Source organism: Athene noctua, chromosome 5 (assembly GCF_965140245.1).
Source record: "Athene noctua chromosome 5, bAthNoc1.hap1.1, whole genome shotgun sequence".
NCBI classification, from domain to species: domain Eukaryota; kingdom Metazoa; phylum Chordata; class Aves; order Strigiformes; family Strigidae; genus Athene; species Athene noctua.
The window spans coordinates 30,909,024-30,925,902 of NC_134041.1; the positions used below are offsets into that span (position 1 = coordinate 30,909,024).

Here is a 16,879-nt window from a genome sequence, read left to right on the forward strand (position 1 = left end):
AAAAAGAAGTGCTTAGAAGGTAAGGGGAGAGAACAAGGACCTATGGGAACTGCAAGATGCCCTCCCTGGGTACCAACCTGATGGGCTCCCCGCTGGCCTCCATCTCTCCCTGAATCAGGGCCTCCGCTGCAGCTGCATCCCCACGCTGATCCCCATCCTGCGTTCCCACTGTGGTGCTGGCCTCCTCCAGACCCATCTCCTGGCTGGCTGAGCGGCTTCCAAGAGCACTAGCTGGGTCCTTCCCCTCCATCCGGGCTCTGCGGTGCCGGCTGCGCCGCTGGCTCTGCCTCATCCTGGCCTTATCCTCGATGCCGCCTCCTGCCCCGTCCTGCTCACCCAGCTCACAGTTCCCATGGCATGATTTCTGGTGCCACAGCTCCTTGTCTCGCTTGGCCCGGGGTGATGGGGTCCTCCTGGCCTCACCACCGCCGGGGTTGGCTCCTGAGGCTGGTTGCTCGGGTCCCTCGGCCGGCAGCCGCTCACCCTTGCCACTCTGCTCCTCAGCACATTTTTCCAGGGCAACACCGTCCCCTGGTTTCTTCCTGCGGAAGATGCTGGCATGGGGGTTGATGAGGGGTGGCTCGTCCTTGTTGATGCCCTCCTGGCTGGACATCTGCATGTGCCGGCGCAGCTGGCTGGTGCGCTGCTCCCACACTGACATGTGGTGCCGCCGGCGACGCTCCCGCCTGCAACGGGGGACAGGGCGGGATCAGCATCCCGGCTGCTCCCCCCGGTGAAGCACCCACCCTGGATTTAATTTGGGAATCCCAGGGAGAAGGAAATGCCATCCCCGGGGCTATGGGCTGGGATCCTGCTTTGTCCCCAGCTCTCCAGCATCCCTTGGGGGGCTGGAAAGAGAACTGAAATTGTACTTCTGCCCCTCCAGAAGGCATCAGACTGATGAAGGACCAGCCCCAGCAGACTCATAGCTGCCCTGAAGCTTTCAGGCAGCATGGCCAGCTTGCTGGGAGCAGCCAGCACCCTGGCTTGCCCTACCCCAGCCAGGCAGTGACCACTTTCCTCTTGTGATTGCCAGGGTACAACTTCTTAAATACGGGCAATGCCTTCTCGCTGCAGCCGGGGATCCCTCCTTGCACTGGGGATGTCTCTGCATCATCAGCTTCTTAAAGCCAGGCTCCTTTTTGGAGTGGTACTGCCCTAATGGTACAATGATGGTGCAGGGGACTCTCCAGCAAGGGTGGCAGTCCTGATGGGATGGGGACAGTGAGTAAGAGGAGAAAAGATGCCAGGTACAAGACCTGCCTTTTTCAGTGAGAGACAGCCCTCTGAGACATTTGAAATGGAGAACATCACCGGGCACAGGAGGCCCCCTCCTTCCCTGTGCTCAGCTAGGCTCTGCCGGGACAGCCTCTCACCCAGCACATCCCAGGTAGGAAGCCTGTCCTGAGGCTTGGGGAGCAGCAGTTTTGGCTGCCTGCAGGGGAAGGAGCTCCACTGGGCTTCTCTATATATTCCCACAGGTGTGCTCTAGGGAGGACTGGGCTATGCCATGAAACCTTTGCAGTGCTGTAGACGTGCACACCAACACCCTGGAGAAGACAGACATGCCCTTCCCAACACACCTAGGCACACAGAAACACCCACAAGCACACACGTGTACAAACACTGCTCATCCATGGGGAGCGGCACGCACCAACACACACGTACTGCAAGGCACACACACGAGGAGGTTACGCACACACAAAACCATGGCGGCACGCACAAATCCATGAAGGCACGCACACGTGCACACAAACAGGGGTGCAAAGGAGCACACTGAACACAGGCACGCACACACAACCCCTCCCCTGCCGAGGAGGCGGGAGGGGAGCAGCGTGTGCCCCGGCCCCATGGATGCACAGAAAGCACAGGAGCCACAGACAACACATGCCCCTGCGGCCCACATACAGGTGGCTGCTGCGTGGCTCCCACATCGACATGTGGTGTCTCCTTCGCCTGTCTCTTCTGGGGAGGAAAAACAAATCGGTTCAATCCCCCCTTCAGCCCTCCTTGAACTCGTGTGGGCAATGCAGAGCGGTGTCCCCCCGCCCCAGATAGCCAGCACCTCTGCCTACTGGCTGCCAGCTGCTGGGATGCCAGATTGCAGCAGCCAGCAGTGAACCCCCACTGCATGTACATGCTTGCACACCTGCAATGAGCTGCCTGCAGGGCTGCCTGCGCTCACACTCACGTGCTGCAGTCCATTGTGTGGGGGCTATGGAGCCTTCCCCACGCCAGCCAGCTGTGCAGCAGCAGCACGAGGAGAGCAGTGCAGGCCGCGGCCCCTCAGAAGCCCTGGTACATCCCTGGATATTTAACAGCTTTTTCAAACTGCTCCAAATTCACTTCTCCCGAGTAACATGTGACTATGTGAAAGAGGAAGCAATGTGTCAGACCAGCTCCAAGCTGCTCAGAGCCATCGCTGTGGCTACCCTGAGACCACAGAGGGGAACACGAAGCTCCCGAGGAAAAGCAAGGCACAATCCCAGGGCTGAGATGCCACAGAGCCTCTGTCACCTGAGCAGCCCCAACACAGAGGAACTTAATGGGACTATCAGTGCCTCTCACCCACATTGACTCGAGGTAGCTGGGAAGATTCAAGGCTTTATCCTTTGTATCAGCACAGAAAAGATTCAGATACGCATGGCTCCAAGCATGTGAGCATACTCAAATGTGCACGCAGTGATTTACGGGGTTTGCTTTTTGCAAATGCCACGTGTGTGTGCAGGGCATGCAAGCAAATCTACTCCAACCACATGGGACTAAGTGCCTGTGTGCATGCAGGGCTGAGGCAGGCGAGACGGAGTGCATCTTGCTGCTGTCCTGCAAGTGTGACGATACCCTCAGCCTCCTCAGCCCCGGGGTGAGCCACGCTGGTGATTGCCACCTTATGGCCACATGCACGGGAAGAGCCCAGTGCCACACTCAAGGCAGAGAGTGAGTTGCAAGCGTCTGCCGCTGTCCCTGCAGCAAGTGGCCGAGCCTTCAAACGCATCCACGCACCACGTTAGGCACCAACACATGACAGCATCCGCATGCGTCCATCTGGCCACCCACTTGTCAAACAGCCCCGAGCCATCTGCACCAACGGCACCCATGTACAAATACAATACTCCGATCGGCACCGCAGCCACCCACGCCAGCCTGGCCACGTGGGAGCACTCATCCCCGAGTGCCACCGGACCTCTCTGCAGGCAGGAACGCATGTACCGAACCTGCCTGCGCTGGGTACCCACATAGAAATGAAACCATCTGTGTCTGCGCACACCCAGAAACCGGCTCAGCTTCACCACTCTGTTTCCAACAGCCCTTTGGTGCCAGCTCTGCTCTGTCTTGTCCCTTGCTGTGGTGTCCCTACCATCCCACCCTGGCTGCTGGCATCAGTGTAGCACCATCAAAAGCACATCAGACCTGATGCTGGAGAATGGCCGCCTCCATGGCATCCCACTCCTTTCCCTGCCCCTACACCTACCCATCCTGATGAGGGGGACGAGCTGGAAAAAAGATCTGCAAATATTAATACCTCCCATTTCAATGCCACTAAAACAACAACAAAAGGTTAAAGTGATCTGTTTTCCTAACCAGCTATTTCTGACAATGGCTAGAAAACTCTAACAGGGACATGCAGCATGGGCAAATCCTTCAGTGCCCTAAAGTAGTAGATCTCCCCCTCTTCCTCTCTCCTGTCTATCCATTCTCCAAGCTCTTCTGCAGCCTAAATCCCTCTATTCCCTCGCTTTATCTAATATGTTCCCACTGGTAGCCAGAGACAGTCACGATACACAGACTCTGCCATCTCTCCTGTAAACCCTCCCAGTACTTGGACAGGAACAGATTTATTATGAATACCCCATCACCTCCAAACCAGGGCAGTATCTGCAACTGCTGGGAGACCAGGCAGGGCTTACAAGTACCCTCAGCTCCTGCTGCTCCTAAAACCACAGGTGATGCAAGCAGGATGGGGGACCATCACACCCCACCGCTGCCAAGGCAGGGAGGGGACCATTCCCAACTCTGCTACCAAACCCCCCAAATTAATGCTTGCCTGGACAGCGGTTTCCCTCAGCAAATCTGCAAGAATTCTACTGTGTATGAGCTTGGCTGTGTTTCAAAGCATAATGAAACCTAAAATTCCCTGGGAAGGGTTTCTATAAAAAAAGAAAAGAAAAAAAAAGGAAAAAAATCATTTCAGCTGTACTGAAATGTACTGTTTTGGGAAACAAATCAAACCACCTCATTCCAATGTTGACTTCGAAAGTTTTATGTGATTTAGACCATATGACACTGCAAAATAAGGGGGAAAAGGCATCTAGAAAGGAAAAAATAGAACTTTCTTCTCCTGAAATACAGAGACAAGTCTCCTTAACACCATGCCAGAGGTTTATGTGGTTTGGGGCTTTTTTTTCTTGCCCAAATCAAATTTCTGTACAATCAAACATGGTTTCAAAATCCTGCTCCATTTCTCATAAGTGCATTTGCTACCAGGGAAGGTGCGCGAGGGAGATTTGTGACACTGCTGCTCCCTTCTCCACCAGTCCTGGCTGCAATTGCACAGCTCTGCCATGAAGAAACTCTCCCCAGGAACAAATATCAGCCCTTCTCAAGAAAAAAAATGAGATACCTTCTACCTCCCCAGCCTCCTTCCTCACCCCTAGCAGCAGCCCTGAGTGAGCCATACATTTGGGGCAGAAAGCCTCTTCTAGCATATTCCTGCCATGCCCAAGCATTGAGGCTCCTGCTTGGGACAGGGGTGGGCAACCCTGTGGGGTGACCTGGTCCCTACTCCACCACCTCTCCAAAGGGACTGCTGCTCATGGGAAGCATGCTCTTTGATCTCCATCCAACCTTGGGAAGACATTCTGAGAGGGAGTCACCCCACCCGGGGACCCCTTTTTCTCGTGGCGACTCCCACAACCAGCCGTGCCAGGCTCTGCTTCAGCTCTCCACCCTGATGAGAATCCCTGCTGGCCTTGTGGGGGTACCGGAGCACCGGGACAGGGGGGTCACTCACTCGATAGCAGGCATATTTGGGGCAGACATAGGGCTGACTTCTTTGGCTTTCTGAAGGGCGTGCTTCTGGTTAAAGGCCTCCTCTTCCTCCTGCTCATCCTGCAGAGGAAAGGGCAGAGTTGCTTAGTGGGATTGCTGAGGTTTTAAGGAAGGTGCAGCCATCGGAGGCAGCAAGGGATGCGCGGGGCTACCTTAGATGCCAAGGCATGCGGGAGAAAGGGGGACCTGTATTTCCAGAGCCTTTGTTTCCCTTGTGCTATGGAGATGCAACGACGCCAGATCTTACCGAAGGCATCAGTGCCACTTAAATAAGTGAACTCAGCCCACTCCAGGCAAGAGCCAGGCTGTGCATGCTAGAACAGCCCCAGATGGCGTAGACCAGCTCAGCCCTCCCTTCTTCACAGCCACAGGGGTGAGACAGGCATCCCCCAATGGAGTGGGAGGCAAGGCATCCATGAATGACCCCAGCTGAGACCGTATGGCTTTAATGAGTATGGTTGTGTCTCTGGAGCAAAAAATGTCATTAGGAGTTATTAGTGCGCATTCAGCCTTTTCAGAAACTCAGCACTCCCTTAATTGATGCTGGTGGTACACCACAGGGCTCTCCCACCCCTCTCACCCCAGAGGCAGCCCGCAGCCTCTGGAAGTGCCACCTGCACCTGCTGCGGGAGGACAGGGACTCCCGCGTGCACCCCTCAGGCAAATGAGCACCATGCCCCATTTCATTTGCTGCTAACAGATCAGATTTATACCAGCATGGAAGCCTCTCAGTAACCCCCAAGGATGTGAGGAATAGGGACAGGCTCTGCAAAAAAACAGGCACCATGGGATCACTGGTCCCCTCCAAAGAGCAGCAACGACCCTTGCAGCTGCTGCTTACTCACCGTTATCCAGATGGTGCCCCAACATTTTAGTATTCCCAAAATATTTCCCAGCATGGTCTTAAAAATAAACTAAGCCCAATAACCTTCTCAAGCACCATCCTAAATTGCATCCTAAATCACGTCCACTGCCCTGTAGGCAGATGGGGAATAAATACTGACACCACTGGAAAGCACTTCCCACTCTGCATCTCCAGAGTGCTCGGGCAAATAACTGTCCCCACATCAGACCCCATCAGACAGATGAGGGTTATCTCAATCTGACTGGAGGCAAATGAAACCGCGGAGCTTAAATGGAGAAACACTTAAGCCACACTTGATGTGAAGTGTGGGTGTTCCTGGAGAGACATGAGACCGGCAGATTTAAGCTTTTTTCTGAATCAAAGTCTAAGCGGCTTTGCCCAGTGATACTGGTTTATGTTTCAGGGCAGCACCCTAAGTTCCCTTCTGGAGGAAGAGCCCCCATATGCAACTTGACGCAACCTCTTTTTCAAGGCAGGCTGAGCTAATGGACAAGATGGCCACAGCTCTGGAGTGAGGACAGTCACAGGCAGTGCTCCCAGTGCCCTTCCTCCTGGCTCCACCCTTCATTATCTCCACACCAGCAAAAGAAGAAAGAGAAGCAATCAGGACATACCTTGGTGAGCTCCTGAGCATTGGCCAGGTTGTCCACCGCAATGGCCAAGAACACATTCAGCAGAGTATCTGTGAGCAGCTAAGGATGCACAAGGCACACGTTAAGGACATGGGTATCTGCAGCCACCAAGGGAGGGTGGCCCTGACAGCTCCTCACTAGCTCAGCAAGGAGCAGCCAACGGGACAAACTCCTCACCCATCCCATATATACAGCCCTCAGTGCATCTCCAGACAGCTCCTTCTCTGTGTTTGGGATATCCAGGGCTGCCGCATGTGTGATGGGACTCCCTCAACTGGGAGAAGAGGAAGGAGCAGTGGCTGGGGAGGGTTATGCCCCCAGAGAGGGTGATGAGATGGGGTTGTCTCCATTAAAAGCACAGCAGCCAGGTGGATACAGTTTCCAAATAAGGTGAGGACGATGAAATAGATGGAGGACCACATGCCTGAGCGAACGCCTCCCTGGGAGCGGATGCCGTTGTACATCACCTCATTCCAGTCCTCACCTGTCAGGATCTGCAGGAAAGCAAGGCAGCAGCTCTGTCCCCTGCACCTTCTCAGCACTTGGGCAGCCCCCTCGATCTATCCCACCAACGCACAGGAGCCAAGGACAGAGAACCTGTGCAGTGGATAACCCAGCTCTACAGCTGCAGCACTTGAGGGAAATGATGTTGGACACTGATGGAGATTTAGGTCTCCTCAGAAGAGTTTTGAAACTCTTCTACCCTGCATAATGAAGGTAGAAGAGTTTCCATCTCTTGCCATCCACTTTGTTATATGGGAGGAGAGGAAGGAAGTGAGTTATATCCTAAAGGCTGATGGAGGGGAACTCATTTGGTTTAAAGAGCTCCTTCCAGCCAGGGGGTAGTGAGCAGAGTCCCAGGTCCATTTGGTTGTGTCCCCTTGCAGCCCAGCTCCTACCTGGAACACTGTCATGATGGCTGCAGGGAAAGTGTCGAAGTTGGCCGATGGCGTCCCATCGTTGAAGTTAAACCTGGAGATGGAACCGGGAGGACATAAATGGGCTTCCTATCAAGGACATCAAACCCCTGACTGGTGTGCTCTCTTGTGCTTAGGTGTGGGAAAGAAGACTTAGGAGTGCTTTCCCCCACTTTAAGGAAGGTCTCCTGGGCATTTGGTACCAGAACCCAAAAGGTGTCCTGGTCAGAAGGACCCACACACCCCAGAGGCACCTGCCCAAGTAGGGACTTCTGTATGGGAGAGGTATCACTGTTAGCAGCCCGCTGAGGGGTGAGGCTACAGTCTTCCTAGGCACCTAGTAGTGCTTTAACTCCAAGAAATTCCTTTTCCCCAGACTTAAAACAACCTACCTGCCTCCAAACAGCTGCATTCCCAGCAGAGCAAAGACTACAATGAAGAGGAAGAGGAGGAAGAGGAGGCTGATAATAGACTTCATGGAGCTCATCAGTGAGACCACCAAATTCCTCAGGGATGCCCAGTACCTAGAAACAGAGACAGTGCTGGAGCACTCATGGTGATGCTAACAGATCAGCAGAGACTGAATGAAGGCTGTAGCCATAGCCAGAGATGAAGGGTGATGGTTGGTACATACTTAGTTATTTTAAATATTCGCAGGAGACGAAGGGCTCGTAGGACACTGATCCCAAAAGAGGTTCCTGGCCTGAAGATAGCCCAAACCACTTCAAAGATGCTTCCCACTGTGACCTGAGAAGCAGACATAGCCATCAGTCAAAGACAAGTTCAGGACAGGCCATTGCAGGAAACCTTCATGTGCCTGAAGACAAGGCACCCACCACCCTGCCCAAGACCTGGTGTCATAGTCTGGCATGGGCAGGCTGTCCTGGCAGAAAGTGTTCCCCTGCCTACTGCAAGGGTCATCCTGTTCTTCTGCTCCTTAGTGCCTTGTGCTGCAGATACCTACCAAACATCTCCCCCTAACCCCAGATCTCTGGAGCTGCTTACCCCACAGTCAAAGCAGTTGAAGGAAGAATGGAAGTAAAGACGTGGCCCCATCCCGTACATCTTTAAGGACATCTCTAGGAGGAAGAGCCCAAGAAACAGGAACTCTGCATAGTCTGAAAGAGAAAACCCAGATGTGCTACCCTCAGGACGCTGATCTGTAAGGAGCATCCTGCGTGCATCCACTCATAGTACATCACAGAGATGGGAAAAGTTGAGGACCATGTTGCTTCCCAGAGCTCCCTCAGGCCAGGGCATGGGATGAGGGAAGCTTATCTGTGAGGACATATATTGTACATAACAGAGCACCAACCCCACAAGTTAATCTTTCAAGGTAGGTTCACCAGTGTCCTAGGAGGCTGAGAAGACCAGAGATGGTCAGCACGGAGCAGACCTGCCCTTTAGCATTATTCAACAGTGGCTGAGGTGTCTGCAAAGACACATGACACTGTAGGGGCATATTAGCAACCTGGATTTGAATTATTGCATGGCTGGAACTTGGCCAGGGTAACCAAGCCAAACAGCCAAGAGTCCATGAAAAGCTCCTCCAGCTATTTTGTGAACATTAGCAAGCAAGAGTCTGGCTCTTCAGCTTGTCCAAAAGATGCTTCTCACCATGACCAGCTGCCATACCACACTGCAGCGTGCTGGGATCCCGGCAGGCCTGAGCATGCTAACCTGTATGTGGGCACGCGCGGTGCTTGACGGGGACATTTTCAAGGTGAGTAAGAATAACACAGCTAAGAAAACAGCACTGTCCCTACTACAGCAACTCAGGAGTAACACACGGCTGCCATGGGCAGCCAGTGGGCTGGGGGATGCTCCAGTAACTGATTTCAAGCTTGGGATCTCCATGAACCAAAACTTTAACCAGGGAGTTCTCCCATGACCAGCCCCATCCCTGCAAACTCATGCCTTTCCAGCAATTGCTTGCAGGTGTCCAAAGATGGATCTCCAGCAAGCTTTCCATCACCACTGTTCACAATTTTAGGATAAACCCATCTGAGACCTGCAGTTTGTTTCTCTCTCTTGACAAACACATCACATCTGAAGGTCATGAGGCCAGTAAAACGCCTCTGTGTTTGCTCACAGGGCTTGAGACAGTCATCAGTGGCCATGGGGCCAAGGGCAAAGCTGAATTAAATGGCTGTACAAATGGCTGTACACAGTCCTTTGTTATCAACAGTGAACACAGTTCAGGTTATTCCCCACCCAGCTCCATACCAGCATAACTCTGGTGGGATTCATGCCCACGTGCCCTGAGGCAAGGAGCGAAGGTATACTACAACCTCCAGCCACTGGAGATAAGAAGGTTGCAGGAGTTTTTGCCTGCCCACACAGTGTTCTCACACCTACACAAAGGCCAGAGACTCACAGAGGAAGTGGGTGAGCCAGGCTGGTTGGTTGTGATGGACGATGGCCACACAGGCAGTGTTGAGAGCCACCAGGCTCAAGACGATCCAGTAGAAGACCTGGGATTTCACCATATGGCGAACAGAGATGCGCAGGAGGCGCTCCTTGTGCCGTAAGTAGGAGGCACCGTCCACTCTGGCACCTTTGAGGCCAGAGTGACTCAAGGGGTTACCTAAGGGAAAAGAGGAGAGAGTAGGCGTTGGGTGCTCCAGCCTTCCCTGCAACGTGAGACAGGACAGGTGGCTCACAGACACTGGTCTTATGGGACACAACTTATCCAGACAATTTTTATGTGGCACAGGGGGCAACAGGTGGTTTTCCCCCTTTGCTGCCAAACTAGCAGCGATATGTGATAGTCTCCTGGCAACTCACTAAGCTGGCACAGATTTTGGGGAAGCAAGCTCCAAACTGCACTGACCCAAGGTTGGATGAAGAGGTCTTCTCTGCGCCAGCCTCCGCTCACCCACAGAGGAGATATCGACACAGTGCTCATCACTTGAGTCACGGTTCATGGCATCCGTCCGGTTCCTTTTGATGGTGGCTCGCCTGAGCACTAGGAAGGGAAGAGGAATGGCTGTTAGAGCCACGGTGGCCCAACTCTGCCAGCAGCCAGCATACTGGACCAGGACCTGGTGATCAGTACTTAACTAACTCAGGTCTCATAACAGGACAGAGATACCCAGATGACCCTAGTCCAGAGTTCTCTCTTGTGTGGGACCAGACACCTCCTGGCTTCCATGTTCTCTGGGGGTTATCCTGTCAATCCACCTCCCTGAACCCCTCTCTTGGGTTGCAGACCTCGCTGGGGCATCCCCAGCCTCCATCACAGCTGGAGGGTTTCATCCTCCAGCTACAGGCAGGCAGAAGGAAGGGCAGGCAGATTTTTAGGCAGGGCATTGCTAGTCTTACCTTCTAAGGCTGAGGTCCCAGTGTTTTTGTTCTCTTCAGCCAGCATGACTTCCTCTACGCAAAACACACAGTTCAGCATCAGGAGACAAGACACCATTGACTGAACACATCAGACCTCACTGCCTTGTACCTAAGCACTCTGCCCATCCTGGAGATGGTTGCTCTAGGTTGCAAACTCTTGCCAAGTATTGGTTAAGTGTCCAAAAGCAAATTCTGGAGGGTGGCAAATGACAGCTACCACACATTGCATTAGAAAGAAAGATTACTTGTAATCAACCCTTCTTCCTCCCCTGTAATTAACCCCACTAAAGAATGTGAACATCATAGACAGGTCTAGGGCTCAACATCCCAATCTATGACCAAAGCTGAGGTCTGTAGCTCATGGCTTATTTCAAGATAACCATCTTTTTTCAAGTCTGAACACTAGATTAAAGTGTAAGTCTTCCCTTCCCAGAGCTGCATGCACTGACCTGATCCCTGTGAGGGGCAAGCAAGGACATGGGTTGTGGCAGTTCGGGGACCAGCACCCACAGGCTGTTGTGTCTGGCTGGGTGTCAGCAGGAAGCCTGGAAATCTCCATCACTCCCAGCCCTTGCCCAGGTCCAGGAGCCCCGAGGTGGGAACTGGTGGGTGCATCCCTTTCAGACTGCTCCAGGAGCGGGTTTAGCTGGAAAACCACTGTCACTGTTCACTGTTCTACTTTCCCACTGCCAACTGCTGCAGGGGACTCTAGTAAACGTCAAGAGAAAGGAAACCATTGCAGAGCAAAGCTCACTGCCATGATGCTCACAGCTTCCCCTGGAGATGTAGTATGCCTCACATTCAAAATATGACAGCTTCACACCACAGAATGTGAGGTTTCATCAGCTGTTGGCGATGTCCTTGCTTGCAGCCTGGCGGGGCCATCACACCATCTGAGGCCGAGCTCACCCATGCACCCAGTGCCACCATGTGAGCACCTGTGCAACTTCAGGGTTGCACTGGGTGATGCTCAGGGATCCCTTTCCACCCCCACCACTCTGCACAACAAGCAGTCTGCAGTGTCCACCATCCCCCCAGCAGCCGCCCCTGGCTTGCCAGCCTTTACCCGCTTTGTCTATCCAGGCCCGGTAGCCGTTGAGCTCCCGCTCGATCTGCTGCTGGCGCCGCAACTTCATGAAGGCTCGGCGGTTCTCCACTCGCTCACGCTCTTTGGCAAACTCTCTGAGGAAGGGCAGAGGGGGGCAGTGAGAGTGCAGCTGGAGGGCAATGGGGTGCACAGGGGGCTGGAAGGGAAGGCCAGTACCAAGGGCGAGCATGAGCCAAGGGCTGCTGGTGCATGTTGGAGAGAGGTATGGCCTTCCTCACCCAAAGCATGGCCAGGGGATGGGGGACTGATCAGAGAGGAGGAGGGATTCTTTGCAGAAGAAAAGGCATGGATGCACAGGAGCAAACCCCCTGCTTGGTTGCTCAGCCATGCATGCCCCAGCTGGGAGCCACTGCTGTGTGGGGAGGATGCTCCCAGTGCTACCCAACTCCGGAACTAGCTCAGCTTCTGTGTGTCCTTTCAGGGAATAAAAACTGGGGACAGTGCGAAGGCAGCGAGGGGATGGAGGAGGACAGATCCTGTCTCCCACATTTACCTCCTCCTCTGAAACCTTTTCCTTTCCAGCTTCTCCTTGGAGTATTTTCCCAGGGCTCGAGACACCTGTGTTGTCCTTCTCTGGACTTCAGTGTCTCACACAAACTGTCCAGGTGTCATGACAAGTCCAGAGAAGGACAACAGCTCTGTGCAGCTCTGCAGTGGGCAGGAGGGCAGGCAGCATTTCATGGGCTCTGTACAGGCAAGGAATGGTAAATGAAATGCTGAGCAACACTGGCCAGAGCTAACGCCGTGCCCACTGCTCATGCAGCCTCTAACACACGTGACACACAGATGTACTAGCAGTCATGTGCTCATGTGCACCCCTAAGCACAAATATAAACACACTCCTCAGTACATAAAACATATGATTTCACCTATAGCCTAGGCCAGAGCTCTGCAAAGACACCCATATACAGCTAGGGCTATACACACTTCTCATGTGCAGTTAAAACACAAGACCATGCCAGTAAGCATAGTCTGTCTTCTGGTTTACACACACCTGTGGCCATACACAGAAGACCCATGCAGGTTTTTCACCCACCCTGTATGAAGAAGCACTCAAAGGCCTAAGCATGTATGCAAAGGCCATCACACACAAACAGAGAAATGGAAATATTTGGCAGGAAACACAGGGGTGGCAATGTTGGCAACCTCCCACCAATGCCACGGGTTATATGTAAGATGACATGACTGGACCTGCTTCTAAGAGGACCTGCCTGTGCTGGCACACACCACATACCTGGAGCATCTTGACCTGCATGTTATGCCTCTACTGGTGACCCCATTTGCACACAGGGAGCATCCCTCACACCAGACATCCCCCCAGCACACCCTGCCTTCCTTGCATCATCAGAGCGGTGCAATCTGCTGGCTGCAGCTGCTTGTCCCGTCCCCGGGCCCCGGTGGCCACAGAGCCCCAGCTGCATGGAGGAACCCAGCCCGTGCCCTCAGCCCCCTCCTGGTCCCAGGCTGCTCCAAGGAAAGCATGATTGCAAAGAACAAATAGCACCGTTCTCTCTGCAAGACAAATGTCTCTCTCCCCTGAGACTGGCAGCAATCTCCAGCCTAAAAAAAAAAAAATTCAAAAAAAAAATTCAAAAGAACTGAAAGAACTGGTCTGTCTGCTGCAGAGAGAGTTCAAGTGCATTACCCAAGCTGAGCTATTACACCCTTAATGTTGTGTGGGCTTTCGTGTGTGTGAGTGTTTGTGTGAAAAGCCCTGAATGTTCCCTGCATCTCTTGTTTAAGATCTCCAGACAATTCAAGCAATTTTAATTCCACCCCAGGAAGGTGAAGTTTCCTGCCGCTCTGGCATTAAGCATTAAATGACTTTTCTTCTCCATCACTGGCTTTCAGACTGAAATGAGACTTTCTTCCTAGGGCAGGGAAGGGGGAGAGAACAAAAGGCAAGGAAGAGAAAAGCAGGCTAAGTGGAGGGAAGGAGGGCGGGAGAGATGGGGGAGAAGGAAGGACCTCCCACAGTCAACAGAAAAATGTGCTCTCAATTTTGGGCATATCATGCAAAAACCCTCCTTGCCCTAGCTGGAGGAAAGGGAAGGACCATTTTGGCTGTGCCATCATCCCTCGCTGGCCTTTGTTAGCAAATCTGGGAAGTCAAGAAATGAGAAGATGACATTTGCAGCCAGAGTTAGCAGGGAAGTTGCCTCTCTCTTTGGTTCACTGGTTCTCCACTGTGATGAACCTCTGTCCCACAGGCCATAACCCCGTGCCAGCCAGCTCCTTTGCAGAAGTTTTGCCAGCAGGACCCTGCAGATATATTCTGAGACCGGGAGCACCTGAAAAGCTTCCCCTGCCTTATACCAGCTATGAATCTGACTCCTCTCTGCCACTTTCTGCTTGCCCATCCCCTGTCTTCCAGTTCCTTCTCTCCTGAGGTTGGTGTCTCATTTTGCTGCATGGCAAGAGAAGCCATCATCATGTGTCCATGATAAAACACAGCCAGAAGGACTAGTTGAGCCTCAAATCACCTTTTCCCGGAGGAGGGGATGGGAATATCTTTTCCAGTGCCCCTTGATTGAGCACCATTTCCCCCTGCCCAACCATTTGCTCACAGAACCCTAACTTGCAAGAAGCTGGTGCCACATGCATCCAGGGACAAGGTCCATGCAGCTGCGGCAGTTGTCTCTGAGGGAGACACTTCCCACACGCTTGATCCCTAATGGAGCTTAATTGCTTTTGTCCATTAGAAGAAGGAAGGGGTGGCAGGGAGGGGAGGGGGAAAAAAAAAAGTTAAGCTCAACTTAATGAATTATTACATTTCAGAGAGACACGTTACTGAGCAGGGCAGCAGCGGGGGCTGGTGACATCTGAGAGTGGGTAGGCGATGCTGACAGATCAAGGATTGCTCAGAGCCAATTTGCAGCAGCGGGTAGAGATAATACTGTATGTGAGTGAGAATGGGGCCAGCAACAGTGACTGACAGCCGCTTGGGAAGGCTCCAAGTCACAGGCAGGGCGGCATCACATCGCCAAGAGAGCCAGGCGCCTGCGTCCCATTGAAGAAGGGCTCTGCTCCCCAGTGTGTTTAGGTTACATTGCCAGGGATGGCCCAATTTTGCCTTCCAAAGAGCCCACCCAGGGCTGTGCTGCCCCATGGGGTTTCTGCGAGGGGACTCAGAGGACGCAAGCAGACAGCATAGTCCCCGCTGGCAACACCTCTGCTTGTCCACCTGGGTCTCCTGGCCCAAATCCTGATGCCTCCAGCATGAAAACATCCATCCACGACAGCCAAGCTCCACTCATGCCAACCCTGTGTCATTGCAGCCCTTCCCCGTTCAGCCTCGTAAAGCCAAAGGCACACAGCAAGCGCTGGAGGTGAGCACTGGAGGTCGCAGTGGAAGCTGGGAAGCAGTGTGCCATCTGTCCTCCTGCACGCAAGGACACCATGCATCCACACACGGTGCCCAGCCTGCCAGGGAGATTGGAACACAGATGATTTTCTCCTCCTCTGGCTATAAATTCTTCTCTACAGCTTTGGTATACCCTTCATGGGGCCTGAGAGCATCTCTGCTCCTGGCAGGAGACCCTGGGGGACACCACCACACTTGGCCACCTTCCTCCCTGGGTCCCCGTGCCCTCGCTCTCACCAGGGCAGCGATGCTTTTACTGCATCGGTGCGCTTTGCTCAGAAGACTGGAGAGCCCTGATGTGGTTTTAATGGGAGAATGCCACCCATGTGGAAGCATCCAGGTTGAAAATGGGCCCCCTTTTTTGAAAAAGCCCCCAAGCAAATAGAAAAAAACAAAAAACCTCAACCACAAGAAAACCAGCAACCAAAAACCAGTTAAAGAAAAAAAAAAATCACAGATACTGCAACCCATTATTCTTTTTGGAGCTTCTTTGAGTCCAGAGTGGGTACATAGCGCTGGTCACATCAATATTGTGGCTTCTATGGTTTGATAGGACAAGGCAACCATCTTCAAACCCAACTCATCACCTTTTGCCACCAATAAAGACACCTTCAACAAACCAGTTACCAAACAGGTCTCAAAACATTATGAGGCAGCAGAAAGGGTGGGGTGGGAAGAGGAGAAATACTGGATTACACACTGAGGATGAGGCAGCAGTACCATGCTGCTGTGAAAAAAAACATATATAATAGGATGTATACCAAGAAACACCATCTGGAAGACATCAGGTAATACTGCTGCTCTTCTCGGGACTCGTGAGGTCTCAGCTCATGGCTCTGCTTCAGGTTTGAGCACCACAGTTTGATGAAAAAACACCTTCAACTCCAGGAGAGTGTTAGAGGTTATGGGACAGAACTGACAACAGACGGTTTGGAAAACATGGATGAGACAGTTGCAAACCGGAGGGATCAGATGGTATTTATCCAAGAGGTGTAAAGGAACTAAAGTAAGAGTGTTGAACTAACTGTGCAGTCTGTAACCTGGTGCTCCAACTTAAACAGACGGTGGCAAGCAGTCATAGCAGAACTGACATTGCAGACCAGGATTATTGAATTGAACTGACAGCAAAGGCTAGAGCAGGGTCTCCAAAAGGTACAAAAACCCTTCAGTGGGAAGATGTGCTTCATAGGCCTGCTTGGAAGGAGGCAACAAGTTTTCTGGATAAGAGGAACTTGTTTGATTTAAGTTCACTTGAACTGTCTGAAGAACTCTGAGGAGATTCAAGGTACAAGCTGCATGGGGCTCTGAGCAACTCCATCTAGTTGAGGATGTCCCTCCTCATTGCCGGGGGGTTGGACTAGATGATCTTTAAAGGTGCCTTTCAACCCAAACCATTCTATGATTCCTTAACGAAGCTGGATTATTTTGAGAAAGTCTTCTCACAAAGCACTAACTGGTGAAAAGAGAGAATACAAAAAAAGTAAAACAGAAACATCCTATTTCTTGTATTCCCTTTTAGTGGTGGTGTTAGCTTTTGAACACCCCTGTGTACTTCGGTGAGAGATACGTGTTCACCGTGTTGTGACAAAGCTGCAGCAA

General features: G+C 52.5%; 1 protein-coding gene across 1 annotated transcript in view; it reads right to left on the bottom strand.

The window, feature by feature from the left end:
- CACNA1E (calcium voltage-gated channel subunit alpha1 E) overlaps positions 1-16,879 on the bottom strand; it is a 113,717-nt gene that overhangs the window by 35,017 nt on the left and 61,821 nt on the right. The window contains exons 9-21 of the mRNA XM_074906927.1: positions 11,875-11,990; positions 10,788-10,841; positions 10,342-10,431; positions 9,841-10,050; positions 8,469-8,581; positions 8,098-8,210; positions 7,856-7,987; positions 7,446-7,518; positions 6,923-7,040; positions 6,529-6,596; positions 5,012-5,109; positions 1,909-1,965; positions 78-686 (exon numbers count right to left, since the gene is read on the bottom strand). Of these exons, the coding sequence (XP_074763028.1) occupies positions 78-686; positions 1,909-1,965; positions 5,012-5,109; positions 6,529-6,596; positions 6,923-7,040; positions 7,446-7,518; positions 7,856-7,987; positions 8,098-8,210; positions 8,469-8,581; positions 9,841-10,050; positions 10,342-10,431; positions 10,788-10,841; positions 11,875-11,990 (1,851 nt within the window). The remainder of the gene's footprint in view (positions 1-77; positions 687-1,908; positions 1,966-5,011; positions 5,110-6,528; positions 6,597-6,922; positions 7,041-7,445; positions 7,519-7,855; positions 7,988-8,097; positions 8,211-8,468; positions 8,582-9,840; positions 10,051-10,341; positions 10,432-10,787; positions 10,842-11,874; positions 11,991-16,879) is intronic.